Here is a 19598-nt window from a genome sequence, read left to right on the forward strand (position 1 = left end):
TAATATTGTTGTTTGCTTTTTGCTTTCACCAGGCATTATTTTAAGGAACATTGGTCAGTCGGAGGCCAGGGTCTAGTTGTCCAAAAGGTGGATTAGGCTAATCACAGTTTAACTACAAATTTTGAAATCTTGATAAAATCGTTTCTGGAAAAGTCCTCCAGGTTAACCGGTAGGACTATAGGTTTCCTCCCTGCCCGTCTGTCTCGCTCAGTTTTCCGCAGATTTCTCAGTTATTCTTCAAACATGTCGAAGTATGTTGATGAAAGGTGGTATGTAACTTCAGCATGAGTAGCTACTGGGGGCCGTGGTGGCCGAGTGGTTAAGGTGTCCCGACACTTTAACACTAGCCCTCCACCTCTGGGTTGCGAGTTCGAAACCTACGTGGGGCAGTTGCCAGGTACTGACTGTAGACCGGTGGTTTTTCTCTGGGTACTCCGGCTTTCCTCCACCTCCAAAACCTGGGACGTCCTTAAATGACCCTGGCTGTTAATAGGACGTGAAACAAAAACAAACCAAACAAACCAAACCAGAGTAGCTACAGACCAAGTTCCTGTTTCAGGGTTTTTGGGTCAAGGTCACTGCTTTTATTTTTAGCGGGGCCGGAGGTTAATTGTATTGCTTGTCCAATACCCAGCATGCTTGTTCAAACTTGATTCTTCTCCGGTAAAACGGTAGTGATGGTAACATACTGGCAATTGTTATTTTTCCATTTCTAGACAGTCGCATTCGAGTTTCCACCTTTATGTGTAAGGTGTTTAGATGTAAATGTCCCATTGAGTTCGATATTCAGGAACATGTTCTCATTATTACGATATCTGTGAAAGATGTCGACCACTGAGGTAAAATTAACAAAACAACGATTCGAGAAATGCAAGTTGATTAAGACCACAGGGAAAGTTAAATGGTCGACAACATCATCTCATTTACAAATATTCTATTTCCATGTGCGATATGAAGTAGGGCGTGTTCGAATCTTGATACATATACTTGGTGGTCCTATTGTCACCTACCTAGTTCTAGTTTTGAAATTGTGACTCAACCCGGATTTTACTTAGATTTGTATGGCGGGTGTCGTGACCTAGATTTGTATGGTGGATGTCATCATGACCTAGATTTGTATGTTGGATGTCGTCGTGACCTAGATTTGTATGGCGGGTGTTGTCGTGACCTAGATTTGTATGGTGGATGTAGTCGTGACCTAGATTTGTATGGCGGGTGTCGCTGTGACCTAAATTTGTATGGTGGATGTCGTCGTGACCTAGATTTGTATGGCGGGTGTCGTCGTGACCTAGATTTGTATGGTGGATGTAGTCGTGACCTAGATTTGTATGGCGGGTGTCGCTGTAACCTAAATTTGTATGGTGGATGTCGTCGTGACAGATATGTATGGTGGATGTCATCATGACCTAGATTTGTATGGCGGATGTCGTCGTGACCTAGATTTGTATGGCGGATGTCGTCGTGACCTAGATTTGTATGGCGGGTGTCGTCGTGACCTAGATTTGTATGGTGGATGTAGTCGTGACCTAGATTTGTATGGCGGGTGTCGCTGTGACCTAAATGTATGGTGGATGTTGTCGTGACCTAGATTTGTATGATGGGTGTCCTCGTGACCTAGATTTGTATGGCCGATATCGTTGTGATCTAGATTTGTATGGCGGGTGTCGTCGTGACCTAAATTTGTATGGCGGGTGTCGCTGTGACCTAAATTTGTATGGTGGATGTCGTTGTGACCTAAATTTGTATGGTGGATGTAGTCGTGACCTAGATTTGTATGGCGGGTGTCACTGTGACCTTAATTTGTGTGCTGGATGTCGTCGTGACCTAGATTTGTATGATGGGTGTCGTCGTGACCTAGATTTGTATGGCGGATGTCCTCGTGACCTAGATTTGTATGGCGAATGTCGTGACCTAGATTTGTATGGTGGATGTCGTGACCTAGATTTGTATGGTGGATGTCGTCGTGACCTAGATATGTATGGTAGATGTCGTCATAACCTAGATTTGTATGGTAGATGTCGTCGTGACCTAGATTTTTATGGTGGATGTCGTCGTGACCTAGATTTGTATGGTGGGGGTTGTCATGACCTAGATTTGTATGGCAGGTGTCGTCGTGACCTAGATTTGTATGGCAGGTGTCGTCGTGACCTAGATTTGTATGGTGGATGTAGTCGTGACCTAGATTTGTATGGCGGGTGTCGTCGTGACCTAGATTTGTATGGTGGATGTAGTCGTGACCTAGATTTGTATGGCGGGTGTCGCTGTGACCTAAATTTGTATGGTGGATGTCGTCGTGACCTAGATTTGTATGGTGGCTGTCGTCCTGACCTAGATTTGTATGATGGGTGTCCTCGTGACCTAGATTTGTATGGTGGATGTCGTCGTGACCTAGATTTGTATGGTGGATGTCGTCGTGACCTAGATTTGTATGGTGGGTGTCGTCGTGACCTAGATTTATATGGCGGGTGTCGCTGTGACCTAGATTTGTATGGAAGGTGTCGCTGTGACCGAGATTTGTATGGTGGATGTCGTCGATGAAGCAGAAGACGCTTACACTTTATGAACACCTGATCATATTGTCCTGGTACTTGTGCATATTTTGCACTTGGTTTTTCGAAATCGAGTTCCATTTTTATATTACGTTAGTATTGTATGTTTTGTTTTGTAGATATGATAACGATGAAGCTGCTTTGGTGCCTATGGCCAGCTCCGATTTCAAGGAATGTTTTAGTGAATGGTAGTTCTTCAAAATAATTAAAATCAGACTTGTAATTTCAACTCCTCTACGATACACTGCAATACGAGTATTGAAGTGTATCGTAGAGTATTGTAGTGTATCGTAGAGTATTGTAGTGTATCGTAGAGTATTGTAGTGTATCGTAGAGTATTGTAGTGTATCGTAGGGTATTGTAGTGTATCGTAGAGTATTGTAGAGGAGCGGAAATTACAAGTCTAATTTTAATTAGATTTGATAGTACAGCTCTGTACTTATGTTTTAATATTCTGACTCATTTTCCTCGGGTCTGTAGTGTAAATACAAAATGTATTATAGAAGTTATATCACACAACCCGTATGCTATTTAAAAGTGTGACGAGTCTTTTACCATCTCGGACACCACACACAAGTGTAAGTTCGCTTAGGTCATTAATCTGATGGAGGAAGCAGTTTAATCATCGAAACGTCACACTCTTAAATATCATATTGGTTGTGCGATATAACTTCTATAGTTTTGTTTTGATTCCAGGATTAATACAGAATTACGTGTTATCGATATACAGAGATTGTTTTCACCATGACAACACGAATGCTGTCATGGCGGTGTCCTTGGTTAAATCACTTTACTCTTATTGCTGTGGACGACATGCGACGGGTCTCCCGTAAGTTGTTCAGTAAGGTAGTCACCAACTACTACAGGGAGACCCATCCCAAATGACCCTTAATGTTCATCGGCGATAAACCCAACAACACACAAACAACATGGTATATCGTTTGTGCTCTGTAATATGGCACCAACTCACAGTATACATGTACACACGTGTTCCAAGGTTTCTTTATTTTATGGAAGCGTGCGTTGACGTTATAATTCCTAGTCATGTTGGGATCTGTGAATTTGTTTCAGTCTGTGTGTAATTTGAATTTTATAACTGCTCGCGTCCTTGTGATCTAAAAACGCAATGACAACAACACGACTGTGTGCCTTTAACAGATGAGACGACCATGTGCCTTTAACAGATGACACGACCTAGTTATGTTGACATGTAGCGGCGACACCTCCGAGAATTACTTGCCGGCACATTTGGTATTTTAACAACACTTTGTCAATTGCAATTCACGATATAATTAAACGATGTGTTTATTTTTGTACATTTTAACATTCGCTCTATAGAATAATAAAGGAAGGTATTAGAGATGTTTGGTTTATTGATAAAGCGAAATTGACACTGACATATAGGAACTGTCTAGGGAACATTGTAGAAAACAAAGTCATTCCTGGTAATCCCCTCAATGTTTGTTTGTTGGGTTTATCGCCTCGCGAACGACCAGGGTCATTTTGCTTGCTTGTGGTATTGATAATTATCATCCCGTTAGAGGTCAGTGTATTTTTGAGACGTGAAACCTTTTTAGCAGGCTATCCGTTGCATGTTATCCATCTCAGCAATCGTTGCAAAAGGGCCCGGTAAGGATACAAGCAAGACAGCTTGCGGTTGTCTGTGATATCAGATTTCACGAGGAATACACATTACTCTATAGTAGGGATCAGACACTGGGTAACTGTATCTTGGTATTCATACAAATTTGATTGGAATTCTCACAATGATTGATACTGCAAAGTATACGATATAAAACAATGTACATATGTACATTCAAAGTCTGACCACATGCAGGCGCATGCATATGAAATATTAATCTAAAAAAATGATATGACAGTGGCCTGTACGTTCCACAGTACCCATACCCCTGCCATATCTAAGATTTTTAAAGTTGCCATTTCATATGCAAGCCCCTGTGATCTGTTCGCGTGGCCTCCATTTATTACAATGCACATGTTACATTACAGTCACTTCCGTACACATGTTCCGGTAGACATTCATTAAAGAAGATTAACCCTATCTTTGAAATAATTTTCTGTATTTTGGTAACAATTTAATTTATAAGTTCTACATATATTGTAACACAATCCTGTTGATAATATTCTATGATCATACGATGGGAACCGAATATCACGTTGTAAATCGTGAAAACAATGTATTTCAGTAATTAATATTTACATAAATAGCAACAAGGCACAATATTCTTGAATGGTATTATCCTCTTTGAAATCAAATGGAAATATTGGGACAGACATTTTGCATCGACAAGATCGAGTTATATATTTGGTAAAAGTTGTTTCCGGTGATAGGAAGATAATCGGAAACCATTTCGCGGGACGTGACGTCACATAATAACACCCAATAAATCTTCCCGTACTAAATAGGACACGGCATCCGGTCGGAAATCGATCACGTGAAATCGTTCTTGTTGTTGAATAATAACAGCGATTTTGATTGAGACGTTTTTCGGTCTGAGGTCTGTATCACGTTAATGTCGGAAGATACTTCTAACACATCTGAACATATTACGGTTTGCAAAGCTGTGGGTCGACAATGACCATGAGAAAGGTTTATGGTAGACAACATGGCTTGATTTTTGGTATCCCTAGCGGTTATGTTGTCACGCTATTTTTCAATTTGTGTAAACTAATTCACCGAGATTTAACCTAGATCTGTACGGCGGGAAACCTCCATGCATCAGAAGACGCTTAATCTTCCGGAACACCTGGTCGTATTATGTACGCTTTCAAGGGTCCCCATGCAAATTAATATATTTTATGCATATTTGCCCTCGTTTGATCGAGTTTGAGTAAGAATTACTGTATCGTTATTATGTAGATATTCTCAGATAATTACTTTTTAATTGAAATGCAGAAAAAAAAAAAATTAATTTGATAATAGATGTATCTATAGACCAAGAAACTAAAATGACAGTAATATAATATGATAATATAGTCAATAAAAGCGACGGCGCCACGAAAAAACAGCGCCTAGAAAATTTTAACTGTTCTGCAGAGAATATCGTGTCATCTCATCGGCTCCCCACTGGTGCGAACTTCCTTTAGACTTTAGTGGTAGTTCCTCGATTAGATAGCTAGATGTAGCTTGTTCGCGTCGTATTGGAAAGCAAATTTTGATGACATATCAAAATGTGTGTAACCCGCCTTATTATTACATTAGAATCGCATTCTGCAAAATGATCTGAGCAAACTTGAACAATGGTCTGCAAAATGGCTACTAAAATTCCACCCAAACAAATGCAAAGTGCTCTCAATTAACTCCAAAGAGAAAAGATTATATTACATGTCAGGAACAACGGGTGAAAAATTAGAACTAGAAAGTATAACATCTGAAAAGGACATTGGAGTGACAGTAGATGAAAATTTAAATTTTAGAACCCATATCCAGTTGGGAGTGAATAAAGCAAATAGTATTCTAGGACTAATTAGAAGAACATTCACATATTTAGACGAAAAGATGTTCAAACTATTATTTAAGGCACTAGTAAGACCCCATATTGAATACGCCTCAAGCGTATGGAGTCCCTATAAGACGAGGGACATCGATTTGATAGAGAACGTCCAGAGGAGGGCCACAAAACTCATACCTGGTTTTAAAAACTTGTCGTACCCGGAACGCTTGCAGAGACTGAAACTGCCAACCTTAGAACACCGAAGGAATAGAGGTGACCTAATCAACGTCTTTAAAATCGTGAAGAATATTTATGACGAGCGAGTCACAACAAATATGTTCCAAATGGACACCACCAGCAGGACAAGGGGACACTCGCACAAAATATTCAAAAAACGATGTAACCTAGACATAAGAAAAAACTTTTTCAGCTTCAGGGTAGTAGATGTTTGGAACAATTTGCCACAACATGTTATAGATGCCGAGGAGGTTAAACAGTTTGAAATTGCACTGGACAATCACTGGGATAATACCAACAAATAACTTGTGTATATATATGAAAAAGGACAAATTAACTCATTGCACACCAGATGTATATCACATTGTAAACATTGTAATATCAATTGATATGGACATAGAGGCTTACAGCCTGCGTCCATTATTTATCGTATTAAATCGTATTAAATCGTGTTACATTTGTACTTCCGGCGATGAAAATATACCGATAGCCCAATCGGGAACCGTCGGCACTTTCCGTAAACGAGAAAATACATCGGGGTATTTTCTCGTTTACGGAAAGTGCCAACGGTTCCCGATTGACCGGTAGCCATATGGACCGTCATAATTTGAGGTTCGAATACGAACCCTGGTGCAATTGACCCGATATATTGTGATAATTAAATATATGAATAAATAGATACATGTCCTGTTGTTATTTCAGGTCAACACAATGGTTCTGATTAAACGTTTATAAAAATGTACATCTTGAAGATAATGGTAGACGATCACTCAACGACTCGCCATAGACCAATAAATATATTGTTGGAGAGTTTTCTATCTTTCTCTTCCTTTATTTTTCCTTTTTAACAACCCCGTGCTATTTCATCGACATTTCTGTTCCATTCTCGCACAGGTACTGCTTCAAGCAAAATTTATAATTTCACGCGAAAAATGATTTTATATAGTTTTAGTACACCATATTACTTTCTATGCCGAGAAAACTAATTTCGCTTCGTTGTTACACTTAAAACTATAAATTTGATATTTCTTTTGTGATTTGCTTACTTTTTCACATAAAAATTCAAATTTTATGGTTTTTGCCGTATTGTATCACTGTTTCACGAGAAAAATGATTTTATATAGTTTTAGTACACCATATTACTTTCTATGTCGAGAAAACTAATTTCGCTTCGTTGTTACACTTAAAACTATAAATTTGATATTTCTTTTGTGATTTGCTTACTTTTTCACATTAAAATTTAAATTTTATGGTTTTTGCCGTATTGTATTACTGTCTGTGTATCGTATGAAGCTAATAAGAAATACATTGGTAATTTCTGCGCCAGTGTAACATGCTGTATCGTAGAGGAGCGGAAATTACAAGTCTATTTAAATTGGATTAAGCATCGCAAATATTTGGTTATGATCAGTTGTGAAATCAGAACACATACATTGGGCCTCTTGGTCATTGAGAAGAAGTTGTTTAGCGTATTTGACCTATTTGACATTCAATGTAGGCCAATGTCATTCACGTGAACAAAATTGGTTGATTTACAACCCAGCATGCTACAGGACCAATATCAGGTTTCTGAGCCTCTTGATTATTGAGAAGAAGTTGTTTAAAGTAAAAAGTTGACGTCGAACGGAGGGAGAGAGAAAGGGCACGGTCGGACGTGCACCACGGGATAAACTCACTTGCCCTTGGAGCTGATAAGCTAAATCGAATGACACTAACTTCTTTGACGTTAGTTTGCTGCAATAGATCACACGAGTGAAATATAAATAGTCGCGTTATAGGAACATTACAGCGCCTTCTTTCTGAAAGCGATCTATCATGTTGACAACACATCGGTAGTTTATCAAGAATTTTAGCCATCGTGACCCTAAATTTGGATATTTGGTGAAAACGAAATGGAATGAGCTGCAAAATAGTTTATGAAACAAAAACCAGAAAGCGACATTTCGACAACAAATTGCTACTAATGTGACGATAATTGAGACTCTCCGTAATGACAATATAAAAGGTCATTCATTTTGATTTATATGTAAAGATCGGTAACCATGGTAACAGGTTATTACGTTCAATGCCATCCTACCACGTGTTTTTCTACAAATGATGTTAGAGGGATGTAGGGCTAGGGAAAGTGCATTTTAATTAACTGTAACATTTGACCTACGTTAATATTTAGGTTTCTTTTCAATACACCTGCATGTCTGCCCTGAAGGTAAGGCGCAGGAATCGTACCTGGTGTTACAATTTCATGATTCATACGACGCAACTAAATTTGAGATATGATATTTTCTCTTCGTTCTAAACAGTATTTTCTTCCTTATATCCCCCCGGTTGACATTGCCTCGTTTTTGTCACTAGTGGAGCATTCGCCCCTGTGATGAAGACTCGGCTCTGTCCCTGTCCCGCGCCTGCGAGGGAAGTTTGGGACTCTGTCCCCCTTGGCTTTAGTTTAACGTTTACTCCTTCGAGGAAGTCTGTGCTCTGTCCCCTTGGCCTTTAGTTTAACGTTTACTCCTTCGAGGAAGTCTTTGGGTTCTGTCTCCTAGTATTTTACCGAGCGTTCGTCCCTGCCAGAAAGGCGTTGAGCTCTTCCCCCTGTCCGAGGTTTACCGAAGTCTATACTGGTACTTGTTTCCCTCTGCTTGACGTTCACCTCGACAGTTAGTTTGTACGCTTGAATACTATGGTGTCAAGATGGGTAACTCCAGTGTGATAGCACTATAAAAAGCGGCCGCCATCATTGGAAAATATCATTACCAAATACCAAACAAATCATCAATATTATATATCTGGTCCGATTTTCATGAATTTTCATTGGCTAAGACATGGTCACATGGAGGATAATATTTTGAGATACTGACCTGGTATTTCTATTGAGATGTTATTGCGTTCATGGCGTCATAATAATTGTGATGCGACAATGCCCTTATGTAAATTCCTGTAATCAAGATAAATGAGATGCTATTCACCTTTTTGCAAGTTTCTATATAAAAATAAGGACGTGTGATTCTCATTTACAAAATAAATATAATCTATTGGTTGTTTGATATTTAAGGTCATATATATTATTCAGGGGCAGGTGCGTTATGTCAACAACAAGGAGATTGTGATTAAGATGAACATTTATTTCTAGTGACAAATACCAGTCCATGACAAATAATCATCCCTTCATCTATCCAATTAACCTACTTCGGCGACAGTTTGGGATCAGCGGCAGCTATTGAGGAGAAACAAGATGGACGCCCCGCTCGTAGCCACGTATATATATATATATATTCGTGTTACATTAATTATTTTTATCCCCAAGGTAATTCGCCCAATTATGGCAGTTAAGGGGACGTTCAACCCAAATACACAAATCAAAGATACATGCATTTCGTATAATTCATGTATGTTTAACAATTCGTGTGATTCCGGTTGGTTTATCCATTGGCATGATTCTGGTGGCTTTATCAATTCGTGTGATTCCGGTGTGTTTATCAATTCGTGTGATTCCGGTGTGTTTATCAATTCGTGTGATTCCGTTGGGTTTATCAATTCGTGTGATTCCGGTGTGTTTATCAATTCGTGTGATTCCGTTGGGTTTATCAATTCGTGTGATTCCGTTGGGTTTATCAATTCGTGTGATTCCGGTGGGTTTATCAATTCGTGTGATTCCGGTGGGTTTATCAATTCGTGTGATTCCGTTGGGTTTATCAATTCGTGTGATTCCGGTGGGTTTATCAATTCGTGTGATTCCGGTTGGTTTATCAATTCGTGTGATTTCGGTGTGTTCATCAGTTCGTGTGATTCCGGTGGGTTTATCAATTCGTGTGATTCCGGTGGGTTTATCAATTCGTGTGATTCCGGTGGGTTTATCAATTCGTGTGATTCCGGTATGTTTATCCATTGTGTGATTCCGACGGGTTTATCAATTCGTGTGATTCCGGTGAATTTACCAATATAATAGACCGCTGAATGAACTTGTCACCACACTTATGAAAAATGATGTCATCCGGAAATTCAATCATCCTATAGATACCACCTCTTGCCTTTCTTGGAAAGTAAAACCATCGTCTTTGTAATGGGGTTCGATGTTTAAAAAGACGAGATATTTCTCGGGAGTTGGTGTTAGATAGTGTTCCAACGCCATTTGGAGTTCCATAATTCAACTTTTCAATACTACTTCTGGAACTTTACAGATAAAACAATAAACGGAAAGTTTTCTAAGATACTCTATATCATCTTGTGTCAACTGTATCCGGGTTCTGAATTTGTGTATATCAGCTTGTCTCACACAATGTCGATAAATTTGACAGTCGGTGATTCACTATATAAAAAGAGACTTATATTGTGCGTGTTTGTGATGTCTGTGAGGCATGTGATGCTTATGCATTTCAGCTGCATAGTCCACTAGCTTGCTAGTTAAGCAACGTCGAACGTGGTCAGCTCTTGGATTGACGACCGCTCCGTTGTCCCGCTGTGCACGTTACAGGTACACATTAGAAATAATTTCATCGTCCAGCTCACTTAAATCTCTGTCGGTCTCGAACACACGAGTATACACTCTCCCCGCAAGACTTTGCGATTTGTACAGGGTAAATAATCGAGCCAGGAGATGTGTGGAATAAATTGAATACAAGAATGTACTGTTCAATTGTAAATTTTTACGGGGCTGATATTTCGCGGTTGTGCTTGTCGCGCCTATTTAGCGGGTAATGATTTTCGCGCAACGACGACTTGTGAACATTCTACAGTAAACATTTGTTTGAAATAATATATATACATATTATCTATATCATATAGATATAGACATTCCCTGTGTGTTTATTTTCGTGCTTTATATCCAATGATCGACCGTGGAATTAAATCACCAACGAATAATACCAGCTATACAATAATAGTAGCCTTATTACAATTGTCTTGATTCTACGTGGTCTGCATCTTCAATATAACACAATTATTGCATTTTGTGGAGGCCGCAGGCCGAGGTGAACAAACTCCTGACCAGGTCCGTAGAGTCTCGTGTACACCGATCACAAAAGGCAATAACTGTTTTGTGATATGGCCAACTAAAATGAATGAAAAAAATCCTATGACTCGATCCAGTCAAGGATAGGAGCCTTGACATTTTTTCTGTTTATTTGTTTTAGTTGGCCATATTACAAAACAGTTATTGCCTTTTGTGTTCAGTGTACACGAGATCATACGGACCTGGTCAGGAGTTTGTTCACCTCGGCCTGCGGCCTCGATGAACAAACTCTTCACCAGGTCTGTATAGTCGTCTCGTGTAGACCTCAACAAAATGCAATAATTGTATAATGCTTATGGTGATGGGACTATAAAGCATGACAAACCGTAGATTATAGGATAGGGTTCTATGCACGTTATGAACGTATACAGTTGTAACACCAAACGTTATTTAATCGCCATCAAATAGATCGAAGCAATCCTATCATACATAAAATCAACAAATAATTAAAACGTTCATAGTCTGTAGAATAACGCATTCGGTCTTGAATTCCCGTTTCATCCATTTTATTGGGTAACATTTAAAATGTACGAATTAATTCAATTTACCTTTTCGATCGTTTGCTAATTAACTACTTTCGCCTATCGCGTTGCATTTGAAATGGAAGAAACATAGTATCTGTCAAATACTACTCTTGACTATGCGTTTTTTAGTGAACAGCGCAAAACGTCGACAGTAAAACGACCCTTGACAAGAACAGGAAACGCGGGAGGAAATATGCGAGAAGAGCCGGATGCGGAAGGTGATTTTCCGGAAGGAAGGTAGAATGCCTGCACTTTGTCTGATAATACGTACACAGGCCACTAAAACACAAAGACTTGTTTACAGTGGAATATAATGCGATATAAGGCTTATATAACTCAGATAACGGCTTGTCTTATATTCAGTTTAATTCAGTTTCGGCTCACCCTCATTATGTCTACCCGTACACCGGATATTGGTACTTCGGAGTTGGGTTTGAAATGATTTGTAGTAACTAGTGTATTCACCCCGTGCTTAGCTATCGTTCATTTCAAACTTATGATATATGCTATCCATATGCCCCGGTACCCGTACACCGGATATTGGTACTTCGGAGGTGGGTTTGAAAAGATTTGTAGTAATTGGTGTATTCACACCGTATCTAACTGTTGTTCATTTCAAACTTATGATATATGTTATCCATATGCCCCTATATTTGCGATATTTTCTTAAACGATATGTAAGTACTGAGAATATGCTTCCTGGTACGCGTTCATAGCGGAAGTTGGCGATTAATCATTATAACAGATATATATATCTATATATGTCTCTGATGATAATGACAATTAATACCCCCTTTTATTTTTATGTTTTATTTGAATTTATTATAATATATTAGATTGTATGTATGTCTGATGGCTTTGCTTCCCTGATGATTGGCTCACTTGGGAAAATGAGAATGCCCGGATGTACTGATGTTTGTTGATCATGAGATGTACGACAAAAAGCAAACACCCGCACACAATTAAAAATCGTCATTTTTTCCCCTGAGCTCACAAATATGACAACAGCTGATGGTAGAACACGTGTAAAATCTTCAAGGAAGTTTCGATTATTCTTTGTGATGATTCGTCTTTTTTGCCACTGTGACTCTCTACTAGACAGCATGTGTCAATATTAACAGTCATATTTATCAAGAAAATGTCTTATACAGGGGGTCTTAGAAACATCTACAAAAGGTATGGTTTGTTTGTTTGTTTTTCTTTTGTTTAACGTCCTATTAACAGCCAGGGTCATTTTAGGGACGTGCCTGGTTTGGAGGTGGAGGAATGCCGGGGTGCCCGGTGAAAAACCTCCGGCCTACGGTCAGTACCAGGAAACTGCCCTACGTAGGTTTCGAACTCGCAACCCAGAGGTAGAGGGCTAGTGATAAAGTGTCAAGACACCTTAACCACTCGGTCACCGGGGCCCCCAAAATGCACGGATAAAATAATATTATGTAATATGTTTGAAAGGAACGATAGCTACAATATTGAAAATATTTCCAAATCCTGTCTGTGTGTCGTTCCTTTTCCACATCCTTAGTACCAATTGACCTAGTTTACATCAGGTATTATTTCATCGGTATCAAATATTTTACAGATACGACCAAAAATGTCCATTAATGGACCCAAAATAGCTTGTCCTCAATTATCGTATACGTCACCCTGGGATCATCATTATGTATATATCTGACAAGCTGCCGACACTCCAGGGCCCATGAATTATTAGGGGATGAGAAATTAGTTCTATATATGAAAGTATGGTCAATACTCTAGAAGACATGGCCAAATTTGTCACAGAGATTGGCGGCGAAAGGACAGGAATTATCGTACAGTAAGTAGATTGCTATGTATGAAGCTAACAAGAGGTCATTGATATTAATCTAGTCTATTAAGCAAGGAATTATGTAGGACAAGACATTTTATTATTTCCAAAATACCTTATTCTGTAATAGGCGAATCTTTGCCTGGGTAATTATATCTAGACATAGTTATAATCATCTTAAGAACTTTTCTATAAGCTACAACAGGGGACACTTTCGTTATTGGATGATACACAGTAACGTATTGGAAGTAGAAGCTAAAAACTACATCTCAAGAACTGCTTACATTGTTCTGATGCTGTTCCTGTTCAAGGAATATATAGGTGAATTTGATACAGACTTTTCCTTTTGCAAATACATGTGTACACATTTTTTTTATTCTAAAAGTAATAAAACGTTACTATGCATTCTGTATAGGTATATCAAGCAACATGCGTACTTTACTATCTCTTGACCTGAATGTACGTATGTGTACTGAATAATATAGTTAACTGTATGTATAATGTATATATACCTATGTCAATTGTTTAAACAAAATATATGGAATAGAAAAATCATGGTGTGGTTAAAAAATAATAAACTAATCACAAGCTTCATTAGAAATTTTATTCCCAGTTCATTTCGTAAACACATATAATTATAATTTTATTACAGATGCCATGTTGTATACTCTGACATGCTATATACAAAAATATTTTACAAGAACATCATTTATAAATTACGGGCAAAACAATTTTCCAGCCTTAAAAACAAAAAAATCACAACATATGGTCTATTATTAACCATACCTCTGTAATAAGTACAAACGTGTAGAACGTCATTCCTTTCCACTATTCTGGTGACGTAGCAACAATTTTTGCTACGTCACTGTTCTTCTCTAGGACGTCTGATAGATACATGTTTCAAACTAGAGCGAAAATACCTGCTAATTACATTATATTAACATGTGTATATTTACAATATATTTAGGGACGATGTACAAGTTGGGACACATTGACATTGTGTAATAAATAAAAAAGTCTGTTCAATAATTAGTTTCATATACATACATATAAAGTGAATCAATTAAATGGATCGTCATGCAACAAATTTATGAATGTAATAATCATATAAGTACAAAATACATTTGTATTGATGTTATGTACATGTAATCTGACAAACTTTGACTTACATATTAACAACACATGCGTTGTGATTGTACTAAATCTAGAGCGTGTCCTAGGAAAAGGAAAATGGTATAGATTTTACAAACATTCCTTAACATAATGCAATGTTCAAAGTTTAAGTGTCCATATTCGTCAACATTACAAAAATAAAAACAGGCGTCCTACATCTTGTTATCTTCCTTTATATCGACAATGGTTTCATTTGGGTAATTTTAAAGTCAATACCTATCATATAGAAATGTAAACTGCAGAATATTTAGAAAGTGTGGTTGCGCGAAATTTAATACCCGCGAAAAAAATCCAACTGGGACAACCGCGAAACATAAGCGCCACGGAATATAACTACTACCCAGTATTTAAATGTCATGGGATTTAAAGAATGGTCGTACATTTCAATAATGTTTATGGGAAGGTTTGTTTTTTTTGGAGCTTAACGTCCTTGCAACAGCCAGGGTTATATAAGGACGGTTGTCAAGGAGACACCAACAGCCAGGGTTATATAAGGACGGTTGTCAAGGAGACACCAACAGCCAGGGTTATACAAGGACGGGTGTCAAGGAGACACCAACAGCCAGGGTTATACAAGGACGGGTGTCAAGGAGACACCAACAGCCAGGGTTATACAAGGACGGTTGTCAAGGAGACACCAACAGCCAGGGTTATACAAGGACGGGTGTCAAGGAGACACCAACAGCCAGGGTTATACAAGGACGGGTGTCAAGGAGACACCAACAGCCAGGGTTATACAAGGACGGGTGTCAAGGAGACACCAACAGCCAGGGTTATACAAGGACGGGTGTCAAGGAGACACCAACAGCCAGGGTTATACAAGGACGGGTGTCAAGGAGACACCAACAGCCAGAGTTATACAAGGACGGGTGTCAAGGAGACACCAACAGCCAGGGTTATACAAGGACGGGTGTCAAGGAGACACCAACAGCCAGGGTTATACAAGGACGGGTGTCAAGGAGACACCAACAGCCAGGGTTATACAAGGACGGGTGTCAAGGAGACACCAACAGCCAGGGTTATACAAGGACGGGTGTCAAGGAGACACCAACAGCCAGGGTTATATAAGGACGGGTGTCAAGGAGACAAAAAAACAGGGTTATATCAGGACGGTTGTCAAGGAGACACCAACAGTCAGGGTTATATAAGGACGGGTGTCAAGGAGACAAAAAAACAGGGTTATACAAGGACGGGTGTCAAGGAGACACCAACAGCCAGAGTTATACAAGGACGGGTGGCAAGGAGACACCAACAACCAGGGTTATATAAGGACGGGTGTCAAGGAGACAAAAAAACAGGGTTATATAAGGACGGGTGTCAAGGAGACAGCAATAGCCAAGGTCATATGAGGACGGATGTCAAGGAGACACCCATAGAGGAAAACACAGAAAGACTGAACGGGAGACAGAAAGGGAAAAAAATAATATCCTAATTGTTGCAATGGAGACAGACGATCATCAATGTCTCCTAAATAGCAAGGAACCGTAAGTTTTAGAATATCAACCTGACGGGTCATTCACATCATGTTTTAAGTACATTTCAATATCAAATATATTTTACATACAGATTATTTGTTTGAAAACATCCTTTAACAGAAATATTTCTTCTCTATGCCGAAGGAAACTACCTTGCCTTTACGTGTTTCTTACATTAATTTGCAATGCACCGAAATGCATATGGCGCTTGGCTGTATCATGCTGATAAATTTGCCAGCAGTTTTGTAAAGTGAAGACGGATTCTTACTTCAACATGTCCCTCGGGCTAGTTACTTCAATTCAATCCGTATGAGATTTGGACAGCTTTAATTGGAAGTCTGGCACGGATGGAGATGTTGGTGTGATTTCCGCCGGGATATTTAATGATTAAGACATTAAAGTACAAACTTGGCTGGACAATCCTGTCTGATATGTAGACAAATTTGATTCCAATATGTCCGCCTTGCTGGTATTTAGATTAAATCTTCTGCTTTAGTAGGGCCTTAGAGCTATTGAAGTGACTCTTCTGATGTAGATATTCCATAGGAGTACATCATATCCGGGCCGCTCAAGGAAATAAACCTGTTCAGCTATGCAGTGTCTTGGACGTGTGGTATCATAGAAATATACAACTATAGCCTTTTGATAAGGTCGATACATGATTTTCTTAACCTAAAAACAATATTAACCGAGGGCGAATGGAAAACAATAGAAACCGTTCATTACATTTTTACCTTTGAAATATAGAAAGATATTCAATTAAAAAAATATTCAATATAAAATGCGGTATTTTTCACTAGTAACAAATTTTTTTTTTCAATTATTGCTTTTTCATGATTAGACCAATCAAAACATTGATTACAAAGGACATTAGGAAAAATTATCCGGTATATTATGCTATAAAAATTATGGCCCTTTGATGTCGGTAAATATATAGAGAACATCTAACAGTATCTTCGGTAATACAGAATATATTTCGTGTATTCGCCCCACTCGTGAAATATATTTGGTATTACTGAAGACTCTGGTAGATATTTTCAATGTATTGACCGACATCAAAGGGCTACACACGTTTTATTGTAAAATGACTGTGTTGATGGTCAATAATCACGCAATGAATGTAGGAAACACTTGTACATTAAATGATAAGAATTTATTTGTGAAGCAATTGTAAAATTTCGTTATATCTTTTAAAGACTACACAATCAAAAGCAAAGATACATTGAAATACAACATAAAACAAAATACTTCTTACGATAATTTGATATCCTAACAATCGATTTTATTGCTTTTTACCTAAGCTCTGAGCTTATTACCAATCTTCTTGTATACTTTTGATTTATTGTATTGAACAACTTATTCTCAAATATATTGTTTGTCGTGTTTCGATAGCGGGTAAGATACTTCACACTGTTGGATACTACTAAGGGGAGGTGATTCATAAGCAATCTATTTTTAGAAACACCTAGTCACTCAAAGGTTTTACCCGCTTTTGTTTGCACGGCCCGTTAATGCCTTTTTATTTGGAATCATGTGGCACTATTTTAGCCAATAAAAAAGTGTGAAAAATATGATTTTATGATAAAGGAAGTATCTGATATGACATTGGGCTGTCAAGACATTCAAAACCACGCTTATTGAATGGCCGTCTATATATCTAAATCAAGTTAAGGTGTATTGATTAGATGACAAAAATGATTTGGGATATTTTTACCTCAATATTACGTCAAACAATTCCTCATTTGAATGTAAACCCCGGATGGCGCCTGTCGACGAAGTCAATGAATTTGACTGACCTCCAAATCATCGCATTTAGGTACCATCTCTAGCGCTATTCAGAGGAATCCGTCATTTTAATTGCGCTAGATGTTGTTACTGATAGCCTTGCAATTATTCTCATGTTAATTGCTGTAATATCGCATCGTTATCCTAAATTGATAACACGAAATATACTGTATAGTTGTTAAATCTCGCGGGGCTATCTTTTCGCGGTTGTTCCAATCGGACCTAGTTCGTGGATAAAACATTTCTCACAAAAAACGTCTTGTTAACATTCTGTAGTTAAAAAAAAACAACCGCGAACTCATCAGTATATTTACATTAAGTCGCATGTAAAAGAATAATGCTATGAGTTTCGGAAGAGTTAGCGTCTTCGGCGTCATTGATGACACATGACCTTACACATGACCTTACACATGACCTTACACATGACCTTACAGATTTAATCCTAACAATACTAATACAATACAGCGCATTCTCGTTTGGCCTATCCTCAGGTATAACATTCCATGGAACACACAATCTGAAGTAGTCTCTAAATACTGTAAACCTTATTTGAATAGCTCTCATACCTTTACCTTCGGAACAACAAGTGGTATTACTCTCCCTGTACTTTATCTACGGGTCTCAAATAAAAAATATATACTTTTTGCTCGAATTCTGCTGTAGTATTATTGATTTGGCATAATAATGACGGTTTCGTTGTCATCTCTGTATTCTCCAATGGGTTTCCCCCTCTGCTGTTTGTTTTAGAAGTTAATCAGGAATATGCCGAATGAAGTGTTGTTCGTAGATCATCCATTTATTTATTTAGACAATTTTGTTATCAAATAAAAGATCTTATTAATTAGGATTTAAACTGCTTAACTAATACTGTAATGCATCTTCATGTTACATGATCAGTGTCATTCTGACTCTTCTGTATAACGCGAGACCATCGTTAGACACAAACATTTAGGTGTCACCTGTCATATTTTAGCCCCTCCCACTCCCTTTCGGGACTTTACTGGATATTACATTACTAGGAAGGTCTTATTTCTCAATAGTTAAAGGCAGCTATATCTATCAATGTCAAACTAACTAGGGGCTTTAATTTCAAATTTTGTATTCGATGTTGAAAATGATTCCTTTCGACAATTGTCCATTTGGCCTCCTCATTTCGCTGTTTTAGACATTTAAACTATCCTTATCATAGCCGACATTGCATGGTTAGAATAATTAAAGACCTTAATGTTTTCTTTAAAAACATCCGACGAGAGACACAGTTTCAATGGATTACGAGCTGTCATTCAACAATATTGTAACTAATGAGCATAAATGAGAATTTCACAAAGGATGGACATTCATCGCGTTTCTTCATTAATTCGGGGTTCATTAAGGTCATTCATTGGACTATTCAACTGTCGATGGAATGTTGCCTTAATATCGATGATCAACACGTTACACATTTGTCGATAAGGTGGAATTGTTTGACAACTCCTTATCGAATGGGCATGACGACAGTCTTTCCAACAATGTAGATTAAAGTGTTAAGATTTTCGTTAATTTCGGGGATAAAATTAGTTTCGCTAAAATAAAGTTTTATACTTTAAATCAA

General features: G+C 38.2%; 1 protein-coding gene across 1 annotated transcript; it reads right to left on the reverse strand.

The window, feature by feature from the left end:
* Nucleotides 1-9620: 9620 nt before the first annotated feature.
* LOC117315173 (zinc finger protein 512B-like) lies at nt 9621-10124 on the reverse strand. Its single transcript, XM_033869318.1, has one exon. The coding sequence runs from the start codon at nt 10122-10124 to the stop codon at nt 9621-9623; it is 504 nt and encodes a 167-aa protein (XP_033725209.1).
* Between the last annotated feature and the right edge of the window lie 9474 nt (nt 10125-19598).

This window comes from Pecten maximus, chromosome 17 (genome assembly GCF_902652985.1).
Source record: "Pecten maximus chromosome 17, xPecMax1.1, whole genome shotgun sequence".
Classification (NCBI taxonomy): domain Eukaryota; kingdom Metazoa; phylum Mollusca; class Bivalvia; order Pectinida; family Pectinidae; genus Pecten; species Pecten maximus.

What these genes read in the sequence shown, in the direction of transcription:
- LOC117315173 (XM_033869318.1), bottom strand. Translation starts at nt 10,124, where the DNA reads ATGGATAAACATACCGGAATCACACGAATTGATAAACCCACCGGAATC.